Here is a 26,491-nt window from a genome sequence, read left to right as displayed (position 1 = left end):
CAAAATGCCAGATGTGATTTATCGCCAATGTCGGCTAGCTTTTACTCTTTTTTTCGCAATTAGTAAGAAATAATTTAAAAACAGAATACAAAATACTCAATATACATTACTGTTGTAAACTTTTTTATTGTAAGCGGGGGGGGATGGAAATTATGATTGAAAACTGGGCCACGAATACTGAAAGGTTGAGAAACGCGGACATATATAACAAATCTATCTATAATAAATATTTGTTTAAATATATATAATAAATATTTGTATAAAAATATATTATAATAATATTAAAAATCATAAAGTAATCATTAAATTGTTTATACTAATGAGGTCTAAGCATTAGTATAACATATATCATGCTAATAAGGCTTCAAAAATATTTTCTTTTTCTTTTTTAAATTATTTTTTTAAAATCTTTGATGTAACATACAAAAACTCAACATGGAATTCCATTTATTATTTATGTTACAAAACTACAATTTCGCATTTATGAAACAAAAATATATATGAAAATATGAAATAAAAGAAATTTTTAAAAATATAATTAGAAATAAGTAATAATTTTAATTCGAATTCATGCTACTTTTAATAAAAAAAAAATTATATTTATGGATTAAAATAATGTATTTGAAAAATTATGATGAGTTAAGCTTTTAACTTCGTGGTATTGAAGAGATAAATCATAATGCATTTAATGTATTCCAATATTGATTAATAAAACATAACGAATGGCGGTCGTGTTCAAATCACATCTGGGTCACCAATGTAACGATTGGTGGTAGCGAGGATCGAACTCGCAGTGTTTGGGTTCGTAGCCGAGTAACATGACAGCTAGACAAAAGCAGTTACTCATGTCTCAAAGCTGTTATATGGCTTATAAAGCTTCACCACAAAAACTTTTATTAGGATTCATAATTTACTATCATAATCAATATTATAAATTTATAATTAAGATTTTTCTTTAATTTATGACCAGATAATACCATTCATACAGAAACAAATTTAGTAAAATTAACCAATTACTAATAATTATTTTTTGATAATATCATCGCAAAATTACAGAAGTGCACATTAAATTGATGGGAATTTCCCACTTAACAAAATAATAAATACCAAAATATGATGAAAAAAAAACCTCTACTACATTTTAAACCATTTATTTTGTCTACATTTGGTACAATTTTTCAAGGAGCTGTTAAGATTCCTACAACGGACTCAATGAATCTCGGGATACCCCAAATTGTCAACTGATGAAGATTGTCTTCTGCCGGCAAGATAACTTCGGTGCAGAGGAGCTTGTTCAATTTAAGGACATTTTCCAGCACAGTATCATAAAAATAGTCCGACTTGATTCCACCACAGAAATCTTCGGTATTTCCTTGCAAGCATCTACCGAACCAGTCGATTTTTCTGAAAAAAAAAAAAAAAAGCTATAATAAGTGTTGAAAATAGGATCTTGCTTCTCAATAATAAGATATTTTAACCCGTTTGCGCCCAGCGTCATATTTATAGGACAGTTCATTTTCACCATTATAAATAAAGCTATTCTACATTTCGCCTATTCTTTTTCTGTCCCCTTTCTTTCTTTCTTTCGCCACAGAATATCCCCGAACTTGGAATCTCTAGGATTCCCTGTCGGTTGAAAGGATATACGTGGGAGTATTTATTAAGATAAAAGAAATACACATAAAAAGAAAAAAAATCAATATACACAAAAAAAAGACATAAAATATCAATATACACATAAAAAGACATAAAATATCATCAATACACATAAAAAGTAACTATATACAATATTATAATGATGAGGGAGGTGTTCGGTGGGGAGTATGAGTAGATGAAATCTATTGAAGGTAATATATTCTGGTGAAGAGCTTGGTTGAGAAATGAAACGAAAATTTATACTGGGCTTGGGTCTGGAGAAATCAATTCCTCGCTCTCTTGTAGGAACCGCACAAGATTTCTAATTTTAACCTTGGACATCTTGTTTCTCTTAACGTTGGTCCACCAGATATTTTCTAGGTCGTGGATGGGTTTTTTGAGATGGAAAGATGTGGTGAGAGGGCAACTAGTGGCATAATGAAGGGGATCGCCTACTTCGCCGCAGCCACATTGATCAGATCCTTTAATATGGAATCTCTTGAAATATGAAGGGAAAGGGCCATGGCCAGTTGCAAAGATAATGTCAAGCCTATTCCAAGATGATGGGTTAAAGGACACTTTCGAGATGATTTGATGGATGTTTCTGCCAGTTGAGCCATTGTCCCATTCTTCTTGCCATCGCTGTAGGCTCAATTCATTTACAATACTTTTCAGATGGCTTCTAGGAGCTGGGTATTGAACGGGGGAACCTGCAGAAATGGCCTGTTCGGCTAGGGAATCTGCAACCTTGTTTCCGGAGTGGCCTACATGTGCTTTAACCCATCCTAACTTAATAGAAGGTTGGGGGAGCAGAATGGCTTGAATTTCCTGAACAATTGGGCTTGAGGTGGAGAATGAACTGATCGCTTTTAAGCTGGACTCGCTATCACTCCATATTTTATACATAAACCGTTATGATCGTATCATACTAACCGTTATGATCGTATTTGCTAGCCCATTTACATGCTTCCTTAATGGCCAGCAGCTCTGCCTGAAAAACAGAATTATTTTCGTTCAGTTTGCCGAGCCACTGATGAGTAATTTGTTCGTTTTGGAATACGCAGTAGGCAAAGCCGTTTTTCCCCTCGATTTTGGACCCATCTGTAAAAATGTCTGTCTTGTTTGTAGGTTGGAATTCTTGTTTGAGGGAAATTATGTCTTCAAGAAGAAAGTTTGAGGGGAAGATTTTTGTGTGAGAGCATTTCACCCTACTTACTTAAACCGATTTGGACCGGATGGAAGCATTTTTCAGCCAGCTGCAGACTCGTAAACTTCGCCATTTTCATGATTTTTTTTTTTTTTTTTTTTTTTTGCTGAATTTCATTGTAATCGTACGAAAAGGTTTTAAAGGAAAATTTAAATATTTTTTCAGAATTTATATTTCAGATATTCTATTATCAGATATCTTATAACGTTTTAAAATTATTTTTACTTTTATTAGTTTTAATTACAAATTTAAACTACTGTCTTAAAAATAGGACGCTGGGCAGATTCGTTAAATTTTCTGATATGTAGTTTATTTCATAGGTGCTCAAGATGTCACGGAATTTTTTTTTTTAAACTGCCTAGGAAGTTGTAGAATATCTATTTTCGGAGGAATTAGAGTCCGAAATGATTGCTTTACCCCCTGAAGTAGATGAATTAACAGATGAAAAAGGTTTTGATGACACTGAAACTCGGGTATAAGATATAGACATTATTTGGGAACAATGGTTTCTGCTATAATTTTGATTTATATTGCAGCAAGGAAGTTGTCGGTGCTGCTTCTACCATGGTTCTTTCAAAAGAGTCCCTGGGAACTCGAATTGTAAAAATAATTCTTCAGCCAGTTACTGATCCCAAGAGTCATATAATTTATTTTGATAATTTTTTTTAATTCCTAAAATTTGTTAGTTGACCTAAGAAAGAGTGGATTTCGAGCAACAGGTACAATAAGAAGTGACAGAATACAGCATTGTCCCCTTGAAATTGATTCTACTTTCAAAAAGACTGGCCGAGGTTCACATGATTTCTACTTTGATGTGAAAAATAAAATTACTGCGGTAAAATGGAATGGTAACAAATGCGTTACACTTGCGACGCATTTCCATAATTGAGCATAATTGAGTTAGTGGCTCAATTATGTCAAATTCCAATTTTGACATAATTGAGCCACTAACATCTGTTTCAAGGCGTGTAAAAGGAAAAGCTGAAAAAAATAAAATCGAACAGCCATGTCTCGTAAATAATTATAACAAAAACATGGGTGGTGTTGATTCTCATGATTGGCTTTTATAGAAACATACCATAAAGATCCGTGAAAAAAAATGATATTGGCCAATTTTTACCCGAATTGTAGACATGGCTGTTGTAAATACCTGCGTTATTTACAACATGGTAAATGTTTAGAAAAAGAGTATCATAGAAATAAGGAGACATATTGCACTAGCCTATCTAAAAAAAGGCAACACAGGACAAAAACAAATTGGTAGACCAAGTTATACAATTTCATCTCGAGTGAAGGAAATAGACATTGTTAGACGTGATGGAGTTGGCCATATAATTGGTAAAAGAGAAAAACAAAGACGATGTCAAATGGAAAATTGTTCGGGAAAACCTCTTACATTTTGAATGAAATGTAATGTACCAAATGTTTTCCAAATCACTATAAATAATGTGAATATGTTTAAACTTAATAAAAAATGTCAAATTTATTTCTTTTTCATTTTATTTTGCATTAAATATTAAAGTTCAATTGTTTGGGAACAGAAACACAATCAAGTAACTGAAAACAAAGTAGAAGTGCTAAGAGTTCAAAAACTTCCATATTCGCCCAGCGTCCTATTTATAGGACAGTAATTATCTCGGATCCTAAATTAATGGTGTGGAGTTTAATTGCATATTATATTTAATTTAAGTGTTTAGAACATAATTTTAAAAGTTTTTAACAAAATTTCAATATAATAGCATAATTTCCCATAATAGCATAATTTCAATAAATTATGCTGGGCGTTAACGGGTTAATCAATAAATGCAACCATCATATTATTTGTGCGTTTCTCAGTTGTGCACCTTTTCATCACAGTAACGATTTATTTGTAATATTTGTAATGATAAAATATTTCGTGTATGCGATGTAAAGTTTCGTTTATGCGTCATTTTATCCCTTTCTAAAATTTGTAAATTCCTTGAATGAATCATTATTTATCCATCAAAATCAAGGAACATTTTTGTTAGAAAGCGGATGGAACAGCATCCATCTTTTTTTCGTTTCTTTCTATTCTTACTTTCTCGTATACGAAGTGTAAATTATATAATATAAACGTCTAAAACGTTTTAAGATTTTGATGAATCTCCACGTTTTTGATCTTCTCGAGTTCGAAAAGCACATTTTCGAAAAATATCTGTCTATTTGTGATAAAGATAGCTCAAAAATGCTTTGAACTAGACGAATGATAATTGGTATATAGACCAAATTTGTAACCTGTTCAGAGGACGTCTATCTGACCGAGTGTTTGAATATAAGCTAACTCTATAATTACAAAACAAAGAGAGCCAGATGGATGAAATTTGGTATTCACATTTAAATTCTGTATAGCAAACACCTATCGAATTCTTAGCCAAATCCAACAAAGGGTTGAACATCTATCTGTAGGGTTGTATTTTCAGAAGCATGTAAAAGAGCAATGATTTAAAAATATCAAATTTGGTACGGATTTTGTGGCTACAAGTGCAGTTCTATATCAAATCTTTCTTTTCGGTTGATTGGAAAAAGTGCGTCTAAAACACGAATTCGATTTTCGGATACTATTAACCACATATCAGGTAGTGATCACCTCAAATATTAACTCATATGATCGATACCGCAGAAATGCTTAATTCACGCCGAAGGTTGATATTTAGCATACATAGAACGCCAATGCAGGCAAGGCGTTCTCTGCCTTACCCATGGTCCACAATTTTTTGCGGAAGATGTGGGAGAACACCTTTATTAGAGAGTTTGTGAATTCGGTGAGACCTCTCCCGCAGGCTTCTTCTGCAATAAAGATAATTTAAGCACTGATAGAGAGGATTGCGCTCATTTGAGAAAGAATGAATTTAAGTGTTGATGAAGTTATTAAACTGATTTAACGAAGTCAAACACTCTATTGAAACTTTCAAATTTATTTTGTTTGTCAATGATAAAGCATTACATAAACTCTACGTAATACACATAGACCTGAAATCAGATTAAAAATTTTTGTAATTAAATGCTTACTTTCAGGCACACAAATCGTATAAAATAATAAATATATAATTAATATTCAAGATGCCAATTAAAAGGATTTTTTTTGAATAATAAATGATTATTTTTAAAATTCAATGGGTTTTTTTTCGGCACTATGATGTAACATATTAGAACTGTCTGAATAACTTTTAAATTATTGCTTTGAAATGAAGTTCCATTAGTAGAATTAAATATTTTAACAATCAAAAACATTCATTAAAATTTCGATAATATGTCCTTTCATTCATGAAAGGTCATATTTTAATTCATGAAAGGCCATATTTTAATTTATGAAAGACCATATTTTAAATTCATGAAAGGCCATATTTTAATTTATGAAAGGCCATATTTTAATACATGAAAGGCCATATTTTAATTCATGAAAGGCCATATTTTAATTCATGAAAGGAAATATTTTAATTTATAAAAGGCCATATTTTAAATTCATGAAAGGCCATATTTTAATTCATGAAAGGTCATATTTTAATTCATGAAAGGCCATATTTTAATTTATGAAAGGCCATATTTTAAATTCATGAAAGCCCATATTTTAATTTATGAAAGGCCATATTTTAATATATGAAAGGCCATATTTTAATTCATGAAAGGTCATATTTTAATTCATGAAAGGCCATATTTTAATTTATGAAAGGCCATATTTTAAATTCATGAAAGGCCATATTTTAATTTATGAAAGGCCATATTTTAATACATGAAAGGCCATATTTTAATTCATGAAAGGTCATATTTTAATTCTTGAAAGGCCATATTTTAATATATGAAAGGCCATATTTTAATACATGAAAGGTCATATTTTAAATTCATGAAAGGCCATATTTTAATTTATGAAAGGCCATATTTTAATACATGAAAGGCCATATTTTAATTCATGAAAGGTCATATTTTAATCTATGAAAGGCCATATTTTAATTTATAGAATGTCATATTATAATAAAAATAATTTGGGGAATCGCGTATTCTTTTTTCGTTTGAAATCTTCATTTTTTTTCATGTATATGTGCATTGATTATTGATTGAGGTTTCAATCTATTATTGAACCCATATTGATATTCACTTACTTGCAAGCCTCTTTCAATCCTACCAAGATTTCACTTGGAGTTCCTTTATATTTCATGATCTCCCGATATGGTTTCTGACAGTTTGATCCATTTACAGCATTTCCGAAACAGTGTCTGAATCTCTCATAATCTGAAAAAAAAAATTAAACAATAACAAATTTGATTAGAGTTTGTAAATATCGTTCGCTCACAGCATATTTACTTAATCTCAATAAACTGTGCTAAAGTAAAATTAGAATTAATATATTAATAAATATTTTTTTGAATTTTAAAGTTGTATAAAAAATAATTTTTATGCAATGATTTGCTATTGAATGACTGAAAAGAAACTTTAACAATTCAATTATTTTTTAGTATAATTTAGAAGCACTATATCTTGTGTGGGTTTTGTGTTTCCTACAAAAAATTTGGAACAAAATTTGATAGCTCTATATTCAATGCACCATCCGATAAAAAATGTTGGGCCACCCCTTATATATAGGTATAAGGGATGGTCCAAGGTCCGCTACTTGTTCAATTCCTCGAGCACAGAAGAACCATTAACTACGATGTGTACTGTGAGACACTCCGAAGACTACGCAAGTCCATCAAGAACAAAAGACCAGGGCTACTTACAGAGGGCGTGGTTCTGCTCCATGATAACGCGCATTAACACATCTCCAGGGTCACATGCGTGGAAGTTCAAGTGGGAGCAGATCGACCATCCGACTTATAGTCCAGACATGTCGCCCTGTGATTTTCATGTGTTTGGTCCCCTGAAAAAACATATGAAAGGGAAGCGCTTCAACTCGGACGGCGAACGCAAAGACGTTCTGAAGGACTGGGTCTCGTCGTGGCCACAAGAATTCCGGGAACAAAAAATCCTTCTGCTCGTTAATCAATGGAATCGTTGTGTTCAGGCCTATGGTTTATACTTTGAATAAAGTCTTCATTTATACCCACAGTGTCGTTTCGTACCTTTTCATTTGAACACCTCTTGTATATTTTCGTTTCAAACAAAGAAACAATCAGGTTTCTGAAGCCATGACAGGGAAACGAGTTTGAAGGAAAACAAACACAGTCATCGATTTCTCAATGGCAAGTGAGTGTAACCTTCAAATGCAATCAGAAAGTGAAGATCTCGAACACTAACATGATGCTCATCTTGAGTACATTGAAAACATGGATCTGTTTGGACGTCAGTATTAAAAATGAAATACATTACCACTACGTCTCTTTATACCACAATTGTAAAATTTTTAACTAAATCTATTAGAGTAAAATCTGTGTGTATTCCATATACGATAATATGATAATGTATTTGAATTTGAATTATTGTATTTGAATTATCATATCATTGTAGCTATAAGCCAAAGTGTTGCATATGGTTTTATTTTTAGAATTCTAGATACATAATGCTAAATTTGAAACTAAATCCTTAAACTGTGCTTAAGTTTGTAAACATAGATATCTCAAAAGGCTAATGTGCAAGATAAAAATAAGTTGGCATGTGGTTTTGATGCCAAAATTGATTCAGGTTTCTATCAAATTTTAGGTCAGAATTGGTTATGGAAAAGATGTTCAAGAGGAATACTTTTTTCTCTTTTGAGTAATACTAAACTGACAACAAAAATTCTCTATATTGTAAAACGTACAAAAAAGTTTAATGCAGATTTTCTTCCTAATATTGGACATTATTAATTGTTATATTCTATAGAATAAAATCATAATGAGTAAGATATTTGAAATAAAACATAGACCAAAGTAACTTAACACTCTTTATATATATATATATATATATATATATATATATATATATATATATATATATATATATATATATAAAGGTAACAATAAATCCTATACAAGGTACTCATCTCTAGGGAACTATAACGTTTTCCCTTTATCCCTCATATGGTCATTCGCATTCCGGCCAGATGTAACGTCACCCGTTTTCCCACATATCGTTAAGAGCTTCCGGACCGCCGTATGGGAATCCTTTTCTCCAATGGATTCATTCTGTTTGGTCATTTTCTGCATCCAGATAAAAGACCACACATATGTATGTTTTGTCATTTTAGAGAGATCCATCATATTTTCAAGGGAGAAGAACGTCAAAACATCCTAATGTTTTCCTTATGAAGGGTCGCCCCACATCTTCGAGAAACGATGAATCACCAGCAACCGTTGTCATGAAGTGTCGAAGTCATGTGGATTTTTTCCGGTGTTAGCCTTAAATTGAATATAATTAACATTTGTTCAGGTCAGCTACAAAGATGAATCATTAACACATACTATCGACCGATTGGAGACCACTGAAGAAGCATTGCTGAGTAGCTATTAGATGATAAGGAACACAAGTGCACCAATGAAACAATCAGAGGCGGATATTTGATGAAAATAAAATGCGGGATTTTGGATTAGAGAGGAAGGAAAGCAGTGAGAGCCGTTGAAGATGGAGTCGAAGAGACGTGGGTGCTCGAAATGTTCCTGATTCTTGTGAGAAGCTCAGCGTGATTCGGGTTTCTGTATTAGGATCCACCCGATAATGATCGGTGGATATCTGGAACTGCCCTCTGGAGTAGCCGTTTGAACTAACATTAATCACTATATTTTATAGAATGATGCCATCATGAGTCAAGTGGAAATAGAGACCTATTCTTGCCTCCATAGCACTCAACATCAAGTCTCATACCAAAAAAGACTAAGGGAAAAAACAAGAACTGCAGTCTCCTGTCACACATTTCAATCAAACAGAGATTGTCTTCATTTCCATTTCTCAAATTATTTTCCATCTAATTTTTTTAATTGCATCCTGATCTACTATATCATAAAAATAAGTAAACACAGATTATATGTATATTTTTACAAATTTTATCTCTCAATCTGCATTATATTTCTAAGTTTATTACTACAAATTATATTTCTAAGTTGAAAAATTATGTAAAAGGTCTCATCATAATATAATTTCTTATATAATTGTAAATTTTGTAAATAGTTATTTTTGTTTGGTTTTCCTACTGTAAATTTTTTGTTAATTAAATAAAATTCCCGTAACATGCCTACCAAACCGTTCAGTGACCAGAATGGTCACGGATACGGGGGTATGAGACGGCGTTCTGTTCTATATGAAATAACACCTAGACCAAAATAATTTAATGTTCTTTAAAAAATTATTACTATATATACAATTTTGTTATCAGTTTTTCAAAAATTGTAGCAATAAATCCTTTACAATTTACATATCTGTGGAATAATTGGAATCTTCAGGTGACTTAGATTCCTCATGTCTATGATTTAGACACGTGATGCGTTTTCAAAAAAATAAAAAAAAATATTGTTAAGGGGGATTTTTTTTAAAGAATTTTCAATGCAGCATTTGAAAAAAAAGTATTGGTAGGGGGGATTTTTTAAAAGTATTTTCAATGTAGCATTTATATTATATATTTCGCCATTAATTTTGTTCGATATTGATTTTTCTAACTCAAAAATTTTGCTTCTTTGTTATATGAAATTTTTACGTTTCTATAGTTTTTAGGAAGTGTTAAAATCCACTATTACATACTTTCTATTATACTAGTATACAAAGAGAAAGTATTGTAATCACCAAAAAAGTATGACCTTGAGATTTTGATAAATCTACTTCTCTGGCTTCCTTGATTTAAAAAAAAATATTTTTGGAATTATACCTGTTTGTACATGAATTACGATAACTCAAAAAGGCTTTGATCAAGACGGATGAAATTTAAAATCTGAAACTTTTTATCGGATTTTGAATGAAATGAGCACAACCTGTTCGTCAATCCAAGTATAAGTGAACACGATAATTAAAAAACGTAGATGAAATTTCGAACACAGTTTTAGCATCTGAAGTAAACATTTGTATAAAATTTTGAATGAAATCTGTCAACGAATTTTCCATTTGTCTGTCTGCACATACTCAAGGACGCAACGCCGCAAATGCGATAAAGCATAAACGCAACGATTTAGATAAATGAAATTTGGTATATGATCTTTGTCTTAAAATTGTAGCTGTATCTCGAATTTTGATTTTCGTTGGTTGAGAAAAAAGGCTTTTAAAATACATACTCGATTTTCTTCACTAAACTATGAGATACAAAACGGTCCACGGGACCATTACTGTTTGTGTAACAAAGTGTTAGAAAGGATTCCCACAGAAAAAAGGATTTAGAGATTTTAGCGATGATTTTTAGAGATTTAATTTAATTAGGTTGCGTAAGCTCAGTATTCAAATAATTTTTATTATTGTTAATTGTTAATCTTGAATTTTTTTTTCTAAAAAATTAAGAATGCAAAAACAGCTATACTTGTTAAGCCTAGTTGAACTTAAGTAAGTTGATTTTATATTAAGTTCTTAACAGCATATTTAAAATAAAATAGGCAATTAAACTATCTAAAATTGACTAATCGAAAATATTAATATTTATAAGACAACATTTTTGCAAACTATCTGGAATTCTACTTACAATTGTCGTTCTTTTTGCAGGTGTAATTCAAAACATTTATGTATTTATAGGCTTCTGGTATGAATCCTGTATTGCAGGAAAGAGCTGCAGAGTAAACACATTTGGCTTGTTCCTTCAGAGAGTCACCTTTAAAGAAAGAAAATGAATTAGTAAAATGCATCTAAACACAAGGTTTAATCACATTAAGGAAAAACCTTGATTGTATCCGAAGAATATTTTAATAACAATTCATTTTTGGTTTGACACTTACAGTTCATAAGTGTTAACATTTATTAGCTGATCCTATCTAGTAAAAAAAGTGGCATCAGTGTGTGAGCTGCTCGTTTGCCGAAGAATGTAATCTACTTTTTCATGTCACATATGAACCTTTCATAATTCAATTATTGTTTAAGGGTTCGAAGACGCATCAGCAATGTAGAGATATATAGGAATCATGAATGGATATCTGAGGGCTTAATACTGAATTTTTTTTACCTATTCGTGGGTCTTCTTGATCATATTATACTTGGTGAGCGTTGTTTCTTTTGAGAGCTTAGAACTTCGAGGAACTTTTAAAACCGTTATACCGTGTTGCAGTACCGTTGAGTTTAACGCTTTTCCTTCGTTAAAAATAGTAGGTGAATAAAGAATCTTCCACTGGAAATGTTTATTTCAGCCTTCATAGTAGAGTGCACTTTTCTAGGGACCTGGAAACAATGACACTTCACCACTACATACTATCTGCTTGGAAACAATGTTGAAATAGTGGCTTGAAGTCTCATCTGATTCCAAAATATTTACAAAGAAATATGCACCTTCCACTGCAAGCTCCAAGTACAAACTTCGCTTTTGCCTCCATCTCTGACAAATACTCGGACACCCATTACACAGAAGGGTTGTCATAACTAAGCTTTTTGTAAATTATATGATGCTCAATTCCACTTCTTATCAACAGTTCAAAAGCACTTACAAGTGTGGTAATCCGATGAATGAGAGCGTTCAACAATCGCATTGGTGGAAAGTTTGTGACAACAGGCCATATCAAGCCCTAGCGTCCTTCATGTCCAATATCATAATGGTGGCACTACTAGGATATGGGACAATTCTAACGGACTTTGTGGAACAATTTTAGTAGATTTCAGTTTGAGATATTGCAGTCCACACTATTGTTAATTTCTAAAACTGTTTCTATGGCATATTAGTATCGTTATGGGGAAGATAAATTCATAGAATGTCTAAATTGTGGATAAATGATTCAATGCTCCCTGACATTAGCTTCGAATTTAATAACTTCGGAAAAATAAATAAATAAATGATAAATAAAAACCCTTGAAAAAGCAAGAATATTTTTTTCTAATTTTAGAAGTAAAAGAGATCTGTAGATTCTTCCGGAAAACGTAGGAAATGTAATGTAAAATCTCAATGTAATGAATTTAGAATTTCAAGTTATTTTTAATTCTGCATTAATTCGATGGGCTAAAGCGATTCACTCATTCTTTTTCTGGAGTTGGGTCCACATAGCGTGATCTTGAGCTGTTATCACTCAGTGCTGTAGCTGTTATTATTTTTTTTATTATTTTTTTAATTATTTTTTAGAGATTTGCTGTCTGCGTGTGCATTTTGTCTTCCCTAAAAGTGCAATTTTTGTGTACATATTGGCTGTGTTTTTTTGACCTATACTTCGTCTTTTCCTTTGGAATCGCTATGTCTATGCTTCGTCTTTCGCAGTTTCCATTATCCATCATTTTGGACAACATCACACTACATACACTGGCCAATTTGTGCAATAATACGATTTCTCTTAAGATAATTTTCTGCAGCATGGTCGTTTTCTACTCGAAAAAATGTATAACAACTGCTTTCCCTGAGAGCCTACATGCATTTTATTGACAATAATCAGTCTTTCGCCAGTTGGCTATACGAATTTGGGGTCACCGGAAAGGTATAATATCTTATTAACTGGTTTAACTATAGGCAGTATCACCTAGTTTAGATGTAGACGATAGAGATAGCAGTCGGTTGAGATATTAAAATATTTTCAGAGAGCAAATGATTCTATTTTAATAAATGAAAACTTATATAAGGGATCATTACTGTCAAAACGCGAAATCAAAAAATTACTAATATACCAGAGAGGTCAAATTAGAGAAAATTAAAGGAAAAAACTCAAGAAGCAACATTTCAATAATATAAAAGGCATGTGTTAATTCATGTTAAATTTTCTTTCAATTCAATTCTTATTAAATATACCGATATTTTACGGTTAATTAACAAATAAAAATATCAGTTCAATTTGTGTAATTATCTAATTAGCTCAAGAAGAGACCCATAAACAAAAGCAAGGGACCATGATATAAAGAAATATTTACTTCACGATGTACAATTGACTTATCAGGTATTTTAAATTACCAATCATTTTAATTTCACTTTATGCTGTCAGTTTTTAATATAATTATTAATTAATTATTATAAATATTATGGAATCTTGAATTATATTTTCTCATATTCTTAGCCAGATAACGTTTTTGATGTGGATTTGAATTTAAACGGAATCAATAGATTTACTGATAATTACCTTCTGAATATATTAACCCTTAACTGGGGAGGTCAAATTTTAGGACTTAACTGGGGAGGTCTGGTCTACGAGACCGCATTTCATTTACACTCAAATTAAATTTTCTAATGAATATATTAGTATGAAAAACTGCCAATATATTTTTCGGATATTTTTTTATATAGATATGTTTTAGAAATTTTTCAAAATATATTATCATTGAAAAAAGTAAATGCGTGGGAAGATACGTTTTCTTCTCAAATGACATATTACAATAAATAATATTCTTGAAAAAAAAATATTGCTTTTTACTTTTCAAATCATATTTATTTTTACAGTATATGAAGGTATATAGAAGATAATATAATGTAAAATTCAACAATTATATGAAAAATAAAAAAAATGACAATGTGTAAAATTGGCCTTTTTTTTATCGGCTTGTGTGACTTTCATAGAACGGTTTTCTAGGGCATTTTAAATACATTGCTTAAGAACTAGTATAAAAATCTGTATATATATATATATCTTGGTATATTCATATATTTTACAAATTTTTCAAAATGCATTATCACTAGAAAAATTAATTATGTATGAACATACATATCAGAATCAGTTGAATGCGAACTTTCATCGAAAAACTCTTCTGTACAATTATCCTTATCACTAAAATCACTTTCTGCTTCATTTAAAATTGTCTAGAACACTGCTTCATAATAGGATCAGTAAATTGAATGATATTTCGGGGCCCAAGTTTTAGCGCCATCTGTTAAGCCTTGTTTATCACCGGGACACTAACAGGGAGGTGCGATCTTAGAGACCGCCCTTAAAGAAATAACTGAATTATTTTGAAAAGCATCCGCTGAAATTGGTTGAAAAAGTGCACGTGTATTGATGGTCACAAAACAGGAAGCTACAGGGTCAGTCCATTCAATTGAACTAAAAATAGAATAGGGGTGACCGAAAATCCATCGCTAGCGGTCTCACAGACCGCACGTCCCCAGTTAAGGGTTAAAACATTTTGTTAATATAAGGTGATTTTATTAATATAAGGCAATTACATTTTTAAGTGAAATCAATAGATTAACATAATTACCTTCTGAATATATTAAAACATTTTGTTAATATAAGGTAGTTTTATTAATATAAGGCAATTACATTTTTGAAGTGGAATAAATAGATTAACTGATAATTACCTTCTGAATATATTATATAATATAAACATTTTGTTAATATAAGATAATTTTAATATTATAAGGCCATTATATTTTATTAATATAAGCATTTCATTATGTACACCAAGAAGAGAGTGAAAAACAGAATGCTAAATTTCAGATTGGAAATAATCATGTATTAAATAAATATCTATTGAAATAAATTTAACAAGGCATATAAATTTTTTGTATCAAAACTGAAAACCTTTTGAATAATATATATTATTTAACTTTAATTCCTGATTGAGAGTTGTTAAAGTTCCCGTTATTATAATAAATAAGATTTATACTTACATGAATTGTATATCTTTGCAATGTCATTGAAGTTACTTGAAGCACACCTGGAGAATTCATTACTGAAGCATGTGTAGGCACACCATGCTGACTCAAACAGAACTGAAAGCATAGGACTCGTTATTATTAATATGGTCTAATAGACATTATCACTGCTTGAATTAAAAATAGCATGCTTTAACTCTTTCACTACTGACAGACCCAACTGGCCGAAAAAATTCTATCATGGCGCATCAGTTTTCCATTTCAAATGAGGGATGCAAGAGAAGACTCACTAGTTATAACTCATTTTACATCCTGTACTCCTTGTTTTAAACAGATACCGAAATTTGAACGTCCGGTTGGTTTGTGTCAGTAGTGAAACGGTTAATAATAAAGAGGATATTTTGCAGAATTTTAATCATGTGTGCAATTTTAGTTAGCATTAATAGAGAAATAATGAAAAAAAATTGACATTTTATATAGGTCAATCTTCAATAAGTACAATGCATTTTTTTAAGAAATATAATTTAAACTTAGAAATAGTTTGTTTAAATGCATCAAGCAAAATTATTTCCTAAATTGTACCACCCATTTCTGTAAACACAATTAAACCAAAATTACTTTTTAAATTCTCAAATTACAATGTATTGCAATATATAACTTAAGAAAAAACGATAAGATGCAACATATAATCATTTAATTATTAATTATATTTCTCTTCCGGAGTACCCTTTAGTTCTGGATAACAGACTAATTAATTTAATCAGTCGAAATTATGCAAAACTAAATAGCTTTCGCATACTATAAGCTAAATAAAGCTATTCACTTAAAATGATCCTTAAATTATTTAAATAAAATTATTTTAGAAATATGCACCCAAACAAATCTCCCGTTTGCGAATTTATATTTTAATAAATGCCGCTATTTACTTTAAAACAATGAGAGGGTTATTAATCTTTGTTAAAATATTTAATTCATGATATCAAAATGTAAACACTTGTTTTTTAACTATAAACCTTCAGTAGCTTCTTTAACAAATAATATTACTACAAATCTATAATATTACTTCCTTCCGCGGTTAAGTACCATGACAAGAAAGATAGTTTTCTGTATATTTTTATAAAATCGGATGAATTGATATAATAGCATCTTGCCTTGACGACAGTAAAGAAGACTTTTGAAACGGCTGGAATTTTGGCAATATCTATGATATTTTTCTGCAATTTTTCATTTTTTTTTATGTAATTCATTCCGACCTGTAAAATAATGAAATATAATACATATACATACATGCACTTACACACACGTACAGACACATACGCACGAATGCTCACACATGCAGAAAAAAGCTATGGCTTTCATATATAGAAAATAATAATGACATTTTTATTGAAAGAAAAAAGTGACAAAAAACATTGATAGATAAATCAAGGTATTGCTACTTAAGTAATAATGTAAACATTACTTCACATATTTGTTAAAAATAATGGTGAAAATTTGTTTTATAGTAACTCATTAAAATATAGCGACAAATAGATTTAATTCCTATAGACAAAGAAAACAGTTCTGATGTTTACATTGGTGGTAAAGACAAAAAAGGAGCAATTTTATACTGAAGAATAAATAAATACATTGCTACGTAAGTAATAATGAAAATATTGCTTCATATAATTATTAAAAGCAATGGTGAAAAAATGTTTATACTAACAGATTAAAATACTCGAACAAATTAATTTAATTACTAAACACAAAGAAAACATTTCTGGACTTTATAAATAAGAAGTAATGACGAAAAATACGGCATAATTCTTATTTATAATACGTTTACATAGATAAATAATAATGTAAACATTGCTTCATATATTTACTAAAAAGAAGGAAGAAAAATTGTTTATATTAACATATTAAAATATCCGAACAAATCAATTTAATTACTACATGCAATGATAACAGTTTCTGCTCTTTATAGACAGGAAGTAAGGGTGAAGCTGACATTTTATACTGAAAAATAAACAGAGATATTGCTACTTAAGTGGTAATGCGGTTTCATATATTCACAAAAAAGAGTGAAGAAAAATTGTTTATATTAATATAATAAAATACCGTAACAAATTGATTCAATAATCACATGCAAAGAAAATACTTTTGTTCTCCATAATTGGAAGTGACGACAAAAAAGACAATTTGTGTTGAATCAAGATATTGCTACGTAAGAAATAATGTAAACATTGTACTAAAAAGTTGTTGTTTTACTAAAAAGAAGAAAAATGGTTTTTATTAACATATTAAGTTATCCTCATAAAATGACGTAATTAAATTGTCATTACCTCCAAACGCTAATAAAAATAGAATCTTCATTCTTCTGACCAGTTGACGCCAAAATTTCCAAAAAACAATCAAATAGCAGAAGCTACTTTTTTTGCGTTTGAAATCTTTTATATATCATATATCAGCTTATCAGTATGAGCGCAATGCCATGTGTTTCGCGATCTGTTTTCCCGTATGTGACTTCAATATAAATAAATCTTTGCAATATTTATATCCAAAGTTACTGTTTTATTTGAAATATCTTGATGGTAACTTTATCAATAAGTTTGGAGGATTAAAATTGCAAATCATTGATTGATTTTTTAACAAAGTCTTTTTTATAAATTTATAAAGTTTAAAAAGTCTTAAAAATAACTTTGAAATTGCTAGAATGAATATATATATATATATATATATATATATATATATATATATATATATATATATATATATATATATATATATATATATATAATTTAGTGATTAAATTTATTAGATTAATTATTAGAAATTCAATTTTATTTAAAAGCATATATTTTAATAAAATTTCTTAAAAAAAATGTTGAAAACACAAGAAATTTAGATAACCGTTAAGTCCGAAGAAAAACTGTTTTGAACGATTTTAATTTTTATAGTAATATCATCCAGATAAATTCAATTAAAAAGTCTTAAAATCTTATTTCGCAGATAGATATTTAAAATATTTTCAAAATATATTAAAATATACAAAAACAAACATCGATTTTGAAAATCATAACTTCGAAAATAAATCAAGATATGAAAACAAAAATTCTTAAATGATGGCAGCTTGATTTCAAAACAATAATGCAAATATAGTCTCTTATAAAATTAATGATACGCCAATATTAGATAATGAGCCGTTAATAATACTGCGTTTATAATATTTTTGGAAAATTAAAGATAATAAATAGACTTGAATTATAAATCAAAACGGAAAAATTCTATGCATTTCATTTAGGTTGTATTTTCCCTCCGGAAATTAAGTAGTTGTTCTAAAAAATGGAATGCTAACATTTAACGGATTAATTGAATGTTTATTTGATTTATAAATAACTACCTGATATACTCAGGATAAAAATACTTTCGTTTACAATGCTTTTTTAATATAGACAATCTTTTTGCATAAAATATTATAATATGCAAATCTCCTTTTAAGTGTATATTTTGAAACAAAAGAGAAATTAATAAAATAATGATAGAGTAGTTTAAAGTTTTAACATTACATCCAAAAAATACCTATTTATAAGGTTTCTTATTTCAAAATCATCTGCGTTAATTTTTATAAAGAATTAATAAAAATTGAAAGAAAAATTCCACAAAAATGAAATTGGTATAGTTATAAAGACAAAACTTTTAATCTCATGATCATCTATATTTTTTTCGTGTTAATTTTTTCTAAAGTTTTTGTGAATGAAAGTCAAAGCATTGTTTAATTTATCACTGCTTGGATTGAATGTTATGGACGTAAATCGGTCTCATTTAGTCACAAGGACCCTTTCATTTCTAGGTTCCTTTTCAGCGATTGACTTGTGCTTAATTGTAGGCATTGTTAAACCATCAAATAAACAAAAACGTAAGCAAAAAAATTAATAGCGAAAACATATGAATTAAAAGTATTTAAAAAATTAGAGGTAAAGTAGTTTAAGGTTATCAATTTTAATGCGTTTTAATATTTAAAAAAATACTGAAATTTGGAAGAAATATAAAATTGATATTATAGAAATGGTTAAATCTTTGAAAAAATAAGATGATATAATTCAAATGGTAAAACTTTGATTTTTCGGATTTTATTAAAATATTTCTTAGAAGATCATTTGTTCCATTGCTACTGCAGAAAACCGGTAAAATGTTGGATAATTTTTAATTAATTGCATATTAAAATTAACTTCTACACTTTTGAATGTCGACATTATTCTTTCTCTTACTTTAAATAATAAATATACATAATAAAAGCTTGATGGAAATTAGACCAAGCTGTTTAGAAGATGTGAACATATATTACATAATGACAATGAGTTTTATTTAGATTAAGCTATGCCATTTTCAAACTACACTTTAATTTACTAAATATTTTGTCATTACTGACAACAGAAAATGTACAACATTTTGCCATATTTGTACAAAATTTTGCCAACATTTTAACAGAAAATACATAATTTCATCTGATGCTTTCAAATGGTTGCCAGAAATGTCTGCAAAATTGGAAGTAGATAGCCTCATATTAATCTCCTTTGATTTTGTCTTTTAAATTGTCTTGTATTTCAATATTTCACCCACTGTATTTGATTTTGAAATGGTTTTGCGTTCAATTCTTATACTTGCATATATAGAAATACTTGCTAGAAATTGATATTATTTTTCTTTCTTGAATAAGAAGTTTAGAAAGGATATGTAATATAATCATCAAATTTAACGTTATTCAATCTTCAAACGCTTAGATATTTTGGTGAATTTACTAATTTAGGACTATCTCGTAGTTTTAAAAAATCATTTATATCTTTATATTTGTTTATATAAAGTAGTTGAAAAATAAAAATAATAATGAATGAAATAATGAAATTTGTGGTTTTTCCAAAAAAAGTTGTAGATTTGAAACTTTTTATAAAAATATTGTCTGTCTCTGCTCATTCATTTGAATTTCAACATAGTAATTTAAAAATAAAACGAGCAGTTTGAAGGAAAAGTGGCGCTTAGTTTTATTATCAATATTATTCTTTGATAATTAAATTTTGCATCTAATTCTTCCTAAATTTGACCTTTTGTTACTCTGTCAATTGAAAAGTACGTGGAAACAATAACTGATGCTGAAATCAGATAAAGGAAATTCGATGTTTGTTTTTGCATCAAAACAATGAAATTTTGAATTTTATTGGTTAAAGGAGGGAAGTTTAAATGCCCACACACGCACACACACACACACACACACACACACACACACACACACACACACACATATTATGCACACGTATAGAAGTTTAAAAGCATATAAATGTTCATGTGCATTATATAAAAAGCGCCATTTTGTGTTCATACACGAAATACTCGAAGGAAGAACATACTCTGTAATGAATTATTATGTATAATTAGGATAAAACTATAATTTAACGATTAATGTTACAATTACTAGTTGCAAAATAATGGTCATTAACGATGTTGAATTACTTAATGTAGATAAATTTGCCATCGAAAATTTTGAAATTTACATAATTAAACGTGTTAAATAATTGTAAAAAAATATTGTCTTCCATTGAGAAATGAAATTTATTTGCAGATTTCATTCCTCATGGAATATATTTTCGGGACCATCTTTGTAATGTATCATAAGTAGCAAACTTTTTATGGAAGTACTTAATTCGTTATTGAAATGTTTTCAAGGCCATCTTTGTAAATCCTCTACCATAGAATGAAATTTTTTTTATATAAGTGATTCATTCCTCATCGAAATATTATCAGGGAAATCTTTGTCAAGCTGTACCATAGAAAGTAAATTTTTCATGGAAGTACTTCATTCCTCATTGAAATATTTTCAGGGTCATCCTTGTAATGTATCTACCATAGAAAATACATTCTTTTTAAAGGAAGTACTTCATTCCTCATTGAAATATTATCAGAGCCATCTTTATAATGCATTTATCATAAAAAGCACATTTTTTTATAGATGTACTTCATTCTTCATTAAAATATTTTCAGGGCCATTTTTGTAATGCATCTACTATAGAAAGCAAAATTTTATGGAAGTACTTCATTCCTCATCGAAATATTATCAAGGACATCTTTGTAATGTATCTACCAAGGAAAGCAAATTTTTTATGAAAGTACTTCATTCCTCATTGAAATATTATCAAGGCCATCATCTGCTTTTCGCGATCAATCCATCTATCCTCAAATCAAAATAATGTGACAATTTTCAGCTGACGCCAGCTGTTTGCAATCTAATAATCTCCAATTTCTCAGATTGGATCTAAACAAAGGTGAATTGCAATCAGTGCACTTACACGATAAGGTAAAACTATGAGATTTAAAAAAAAGTGTTTTTTTCCAATCAAATATAGAAATTTGAGAAAATGTTGATCTAATTTCGTGTATATGTTGCTTGTTTCTGGTATAAAAAATATTGGCGTAAAAAGGTATTATTGCAATGATATACTGAGAAGATTATGAAATATATAAAGAGAAAGAATTTAAAAAAATTTCAACTTCGATATTTTGATGAAACTTTACATTCCAAACTCCCCTGAGTTATAAAAATTCATGTTTTGAATATGTTTATTTGAGAAGGATGAATATACATAAAAAATAATCTAGAAACATTGCCAAACATAGGAAAGTCATCAAACAAACATTACAAAACCAACAACAACCAAACATATAAAATAGAGATGTAACAAACAACCAAATATACAGAAAAAAATAATCTAGAAACATTGCCAAATACAAGAAAGCCATCAAACAAACATGACAAAACCAAATATACAGAATAGATATGTGACAAACAACCAAATATAGAGATAAAATAATCTAGAAACATTGCCAAATACAAGAAAGCCATCAAACAAACATTACAAAACCAACAACAACCAAACATACAGAATAGAGATGTAACAAACAACCAAATATACAGAAAAAAATAATCTAGAAACATTGCCAAATACAAGAAAGCCATCAAACAAACATTACAAAACCAAATATACAGAATAGATATGTAACAAACATCCAAATATACAGATAAAATAATCTAGAAACATTGCCAAATACAAGAAAGCCATCAAACAAACATTACAAAACCAAATATATAGAATAGATATGTAACAAACATCCAAATATGCAGATAAAATAACCTAGAAACATTGCCAAACAGAAGAAAGCCATCAAACAAGCATTACAAAACCAACAACAACCAAACATACAGAATAGAGATGTAACAAACAACCAAATATACAGAAAAAAATAATCTAGAAACATTGCCAAATACAAGAAAGCCATCAAACAAACATTACAAAATCAAATATACAGAATAGAAATGTAACAAATAATCAAATATACAGAAAAAAATAATCTTGAAACATTGCCAAACATAAGAAAGCCATCAAACAAACATTACAAAACCAACAACAACCAAACATTGCCAACATTACAAAACAAGAGAATAAAAATAATTGATAATACACAGAATATATATGAGAAGAAATACATAAGAAATAATGAATTACAAAACAAAAACATCTGAAAATTTTTTGTATTTCTTAGTACAATTTAGCATCAAATACAGCAGTAGTACACCAATCCATTATAAGCAAAAATAATGTAAGCAGGTACCTTTAAAAACCATAACAGAAACAAATGGAAAACATCAAGATCATCAAACTATTTATTAAAAATTCTATGTAATTCATACAAATAAAAAATATCTATGTAATCAAATTTTACAATGACATTCTGAATATTCTTTGGCCTCTCAAAGCTCTGGCAGTCACGGAAAAACGAATAATGTCAAAAGTTAAAAAAATCATTCATGTTATTCACAATATTATAATACATAGCACACAATAATGATCTTCATGGGATTACATACCCTAAATATTGCAATTTCTACGGGGCCACACAGAAGGAATGCTATTTGGATCTAACAAATACAGCACTCGTTTTAAACTATTTCAGGATTTTTACATCTATTTTATAGTACAGATTTTAAATAACGCAACAATATTCTAGATTTAAGAGGAAAATATAGAAATTCAAAATTTTTATAGTTCGCTCATTGGACAAATCCTTGGTATAACGCATAAATTATTTCGAAATAATGCAAAACGATTACGCATAAATTATTTGGAAGGAATGCAAAATGATTATAAGATATCTTTCTCTCTTTGGTGCCACCAACATGTACACCTAAGAAGTGGAATGAAATAAAATTTCATATAGAGACAGTGGAAAACACTGGAAGATGAATTTCGTGAAACAATTTATAAAAGTCAGCAAATATAGAGAGATTTAACTGCTGCCGGCATGAAAACTGGTAAATATTTTAAACGAACTCAAGAAAATATGATTATGGAAATATAAATTTCATTTATTTTTAGTGATAAAAAAGTGCATATAGAAATAAATGATTGATGGAATTCAGTTAAACAATCTTAATTAATGTTAAGGTCTCTTGACTAAGTGCAATAGATTATAATGTGTTGACTTTCCTTGGGTACACGATATTGCATCCCATGATTATTTGTATAGTCGTTAAAAATGAAACACCTCTGTAATTTTGTTATTTACTATCAAATTTTCACAAAATTGATGTCGATGGTAATGGAGATAGACAAATTGATTAACCGAGTTAATTAACAACTATTTTCAAATTTTTCTAATATGGAAATTGAGATTTTTAATAATTCGATTCAGTAGGCGACTCTATGTAATATTATAATTATTTCATAAAGCTAAAAAATGTTTTATATAACAGTTCCGAGATATGGCCTTAAATTCATAAGACTCATTTAGCATTGGAAGCATCATTTTTCAAAATCTTATAACTCTCGAAATTATCATCAGAATTCCATAAATTTTTATTGCGATATTAATTCCATGTGACAAATCTACTCAATAAAAAAAATATTGATGATAGATTTAATATAAAATTTTCAAGATAGTAATTAATTAAACATATTAATTAATTCGATTAATCAGTTTGCTTATCTCAACAAGTCTTCCCCCCTCAAGTCATTACTATCGACACCAAATTTCTGAATAATAAAATTATAACTAAATAATAAATAAATAACAAATAACATAAATAACAAAATTACAGATGCACTCCACTTTTTTTGTTGATGACTATGCTTCTTTTACTTTCTTATACACACAGTGTTCAAAGAGAAAGTCTTGAAACTGTCACAATATTCGGATTCCAGATTTTGACGAAATTCCACATTTCAGACTTCTCCTAGTACGAAACATATTTGTTTGTCTCTCTGCACGATAACTCAAAACGCTTTGCACTAAACAGATGTAATTTGGTTTAGAGGTTTTACAATAAGTTTGAAGATTTCTGCCAAATTTTGAAAGAAACCATTACCATGGAAATGTCTTTTCGGCTGTTCGATTAAAAGTGAAGACGAGATGAAATTGAAAATACCTAGAGGAATAACATTTGGAGCACAGATTAAACATAGATATGTATCAAATTTGGAACCAAATCTCTCAACTGTTTGACTGTCTGTCTGCCTGTATCTTCGCAAGCATGTTAACGTGATACCTCATAGACAAATTGTCTTAAATGTATGATATTTGGCATGTGTATTTGTGACAACAATTGCAGTTCTATGTTCAATTTTGGCTTTGATCGGTCGAAAAGAAACAGTCTCATTCGAAATTCTGGTATTTTTGTATTACCTGGATTACCAATTAGTAATCGTTATAGATCGCATGCAAAATGTCTCTTTCGTAACTATTGTTTGTCAGTAGCTTGCGGTTAATAATAAAGTTTATTAACATTATTATTTTATCATTAGTTTAATTTATTAAAATTTTTAGTTTTTCAAAAATAACATTAGTTTATTAACATTTTTAGTTTTTTAACATTTTTAGTTTTTTAACAATAACATTAGTTTGTTAACATATGACATTAGTAAACGAGAAAGTTCCTGAGGGACCACTCTCATTAATTACCAAGCAAGGATTCAACTTTCCGTGCTTTCCAAATCTGTTTTCCTTCCGTCGGTTGGTTTTACAGGCTTTTACCTGGAAAAACCTTTTAAACAGGATAAGTTATTTTATGACCACTCTGTACTATTGATATGTTCTCGTAAGTATATAAGTAAGTTTTGCATCTAAAGCAATACCCCATTAAGTAATCATGCCTGAATGGATTAAAGTAGAACCATTTAATTTGTAAGAGTAAGTCAACCATTTGACTCACCGACTCGCTGCGAAGGCACACGGATTTAAACCATAAAACTGAATGACCGAACCGCCGCAACAACAACACTGGCGAGAACTGTGGTTGAGTCCTAAGGGCCATCACCGGCCACGGTACAATCCTCCCGGAAGGAAGTATGTCCCGTCATTGATGGGAGGAATCAGATCCCCCACCTATTTGTGTACGCTCCAGGGTGCGAGATCCATCCACCATGCCGAAAGCATCTCCTCCTCATTTCGAAGTCCAAGTAGTTTAGAATATCTCGCGACGAGTGAGGTGATATCTGCCTATTCAAAAGCTAAGTCCGATTCAACATTTCCAGGATGGAAAAAATAAATCGTGTAATATGTACAAAACCGTTTTCACTTATTTATTGACCTTCTCTTATTGTCTCCATCTGAATGATTCAATGAAAAATTACCCATAATTTGAAATCAGGGAAGTAACCCCTTTCATAGTAATGATTCATAACTGCAGTATATCAATATGGTTGTGGTGAATATAAACATAAATTTATGAAATTTATGAGTTATAAATTTATGAGAAGTATTTATGAGTTTACCAATTTTTCAGAAAAATGTTCAAATGTGAATTTTCTATTAATAAAAACGCAGTAATAAATTTCAAACAAACTGATATCAATTTTAATTTATATTTATCAAAATTTTTTAGTAGCTCTGAAATACGGTTTAAGGTTTAAAAACAGGTGTTTTGATTTCTGAATAATGTGAAAAGGTTTTATAATCGCAGGTGTGTTCCGATGGGTCCCATTATGTAACGATTAATGAATTATCAGTTAGTGCCA

At 29.5% G+C, this 26,491-nt stretch overlaps 1 protein-coding gene across 1 annotated transcript; it reads right to left on the bottom strand.

The window, feature by feature from the left end:
• Window positions 1-1,141: 1,141 nt before the first annotated feature.
• On the bottom strand, window positions 1,142-17,910 carry LOC129989075 (uncharacterized). Its single transcript, XM_056097397.1, has 5 exons — window positions 17,774-17,910; window positions 15,465-15,566; window positions 11,427-11,552; window positions 6,961-7,090; window positions 1,142-1,404 (listed from the first exon to the last, which is right to left on the bottom strand). The coding sequence occupies exons 1-5, from the start codon at window positions 17,802-17,804 to the stop codon at window positions 1,179-1,181; spliced, it is 615 nt and encodes a 204-aa protein (XP_055953372.1). The 5' UTR covers window positions 17,805-17,910; the 3' UTR covers window positions 1,142-1,178.
• Window positions 17,911-26,491: the final 8,581 nt, after the last annotated feature.

Source organism: Argiope bruennichi, chromosome 10 (genome assembly GCF_947563725.1).
Source record: "Argiope bruennichi chromosome 10, qqArgBrue1.1, whole genome shotgun sequence".
In the NCBI taxonomy this organism is placed as follows: domain Eukaryota; kingdom Metazoa; phylum Arthropoda; class Arachnida; order Araneae; family Araneidae; genus Argiope; species Argiope bruennichi.
The sequence above is the reverse complement of the archived record's forward strand: the minus strand, read 5'-3'. Positions and strand labels throughout refer to the sequence as shown.

What these genes read in the sequence shown, in the direction of transcription:
- LOC129989075 (XM_056097397.1), bottom strand. Translation starts at nt 17,804, where the DNA reads ATGAAGATTCTATTTTTATTAGCGTTTGGAG. An exon ending in TGCAAAGATATACAATTCAT is followed by an intron (nt 11,553 to 15,464) that starts GTAAGTATAAAT and finishes CTTTCTTTAAAG; the next exon opens with GTGACTCTCTGAAGGAACAA. An exon ending in GGATTGAAAGAGGCTTGCAA is followed by an intron (nt 1,405 to 6,960) that starts GTAAGTGAATAT and finishes TTTTTTTTTCAG; the next exon opens with AAAAATCGACTGGTTCGGTA.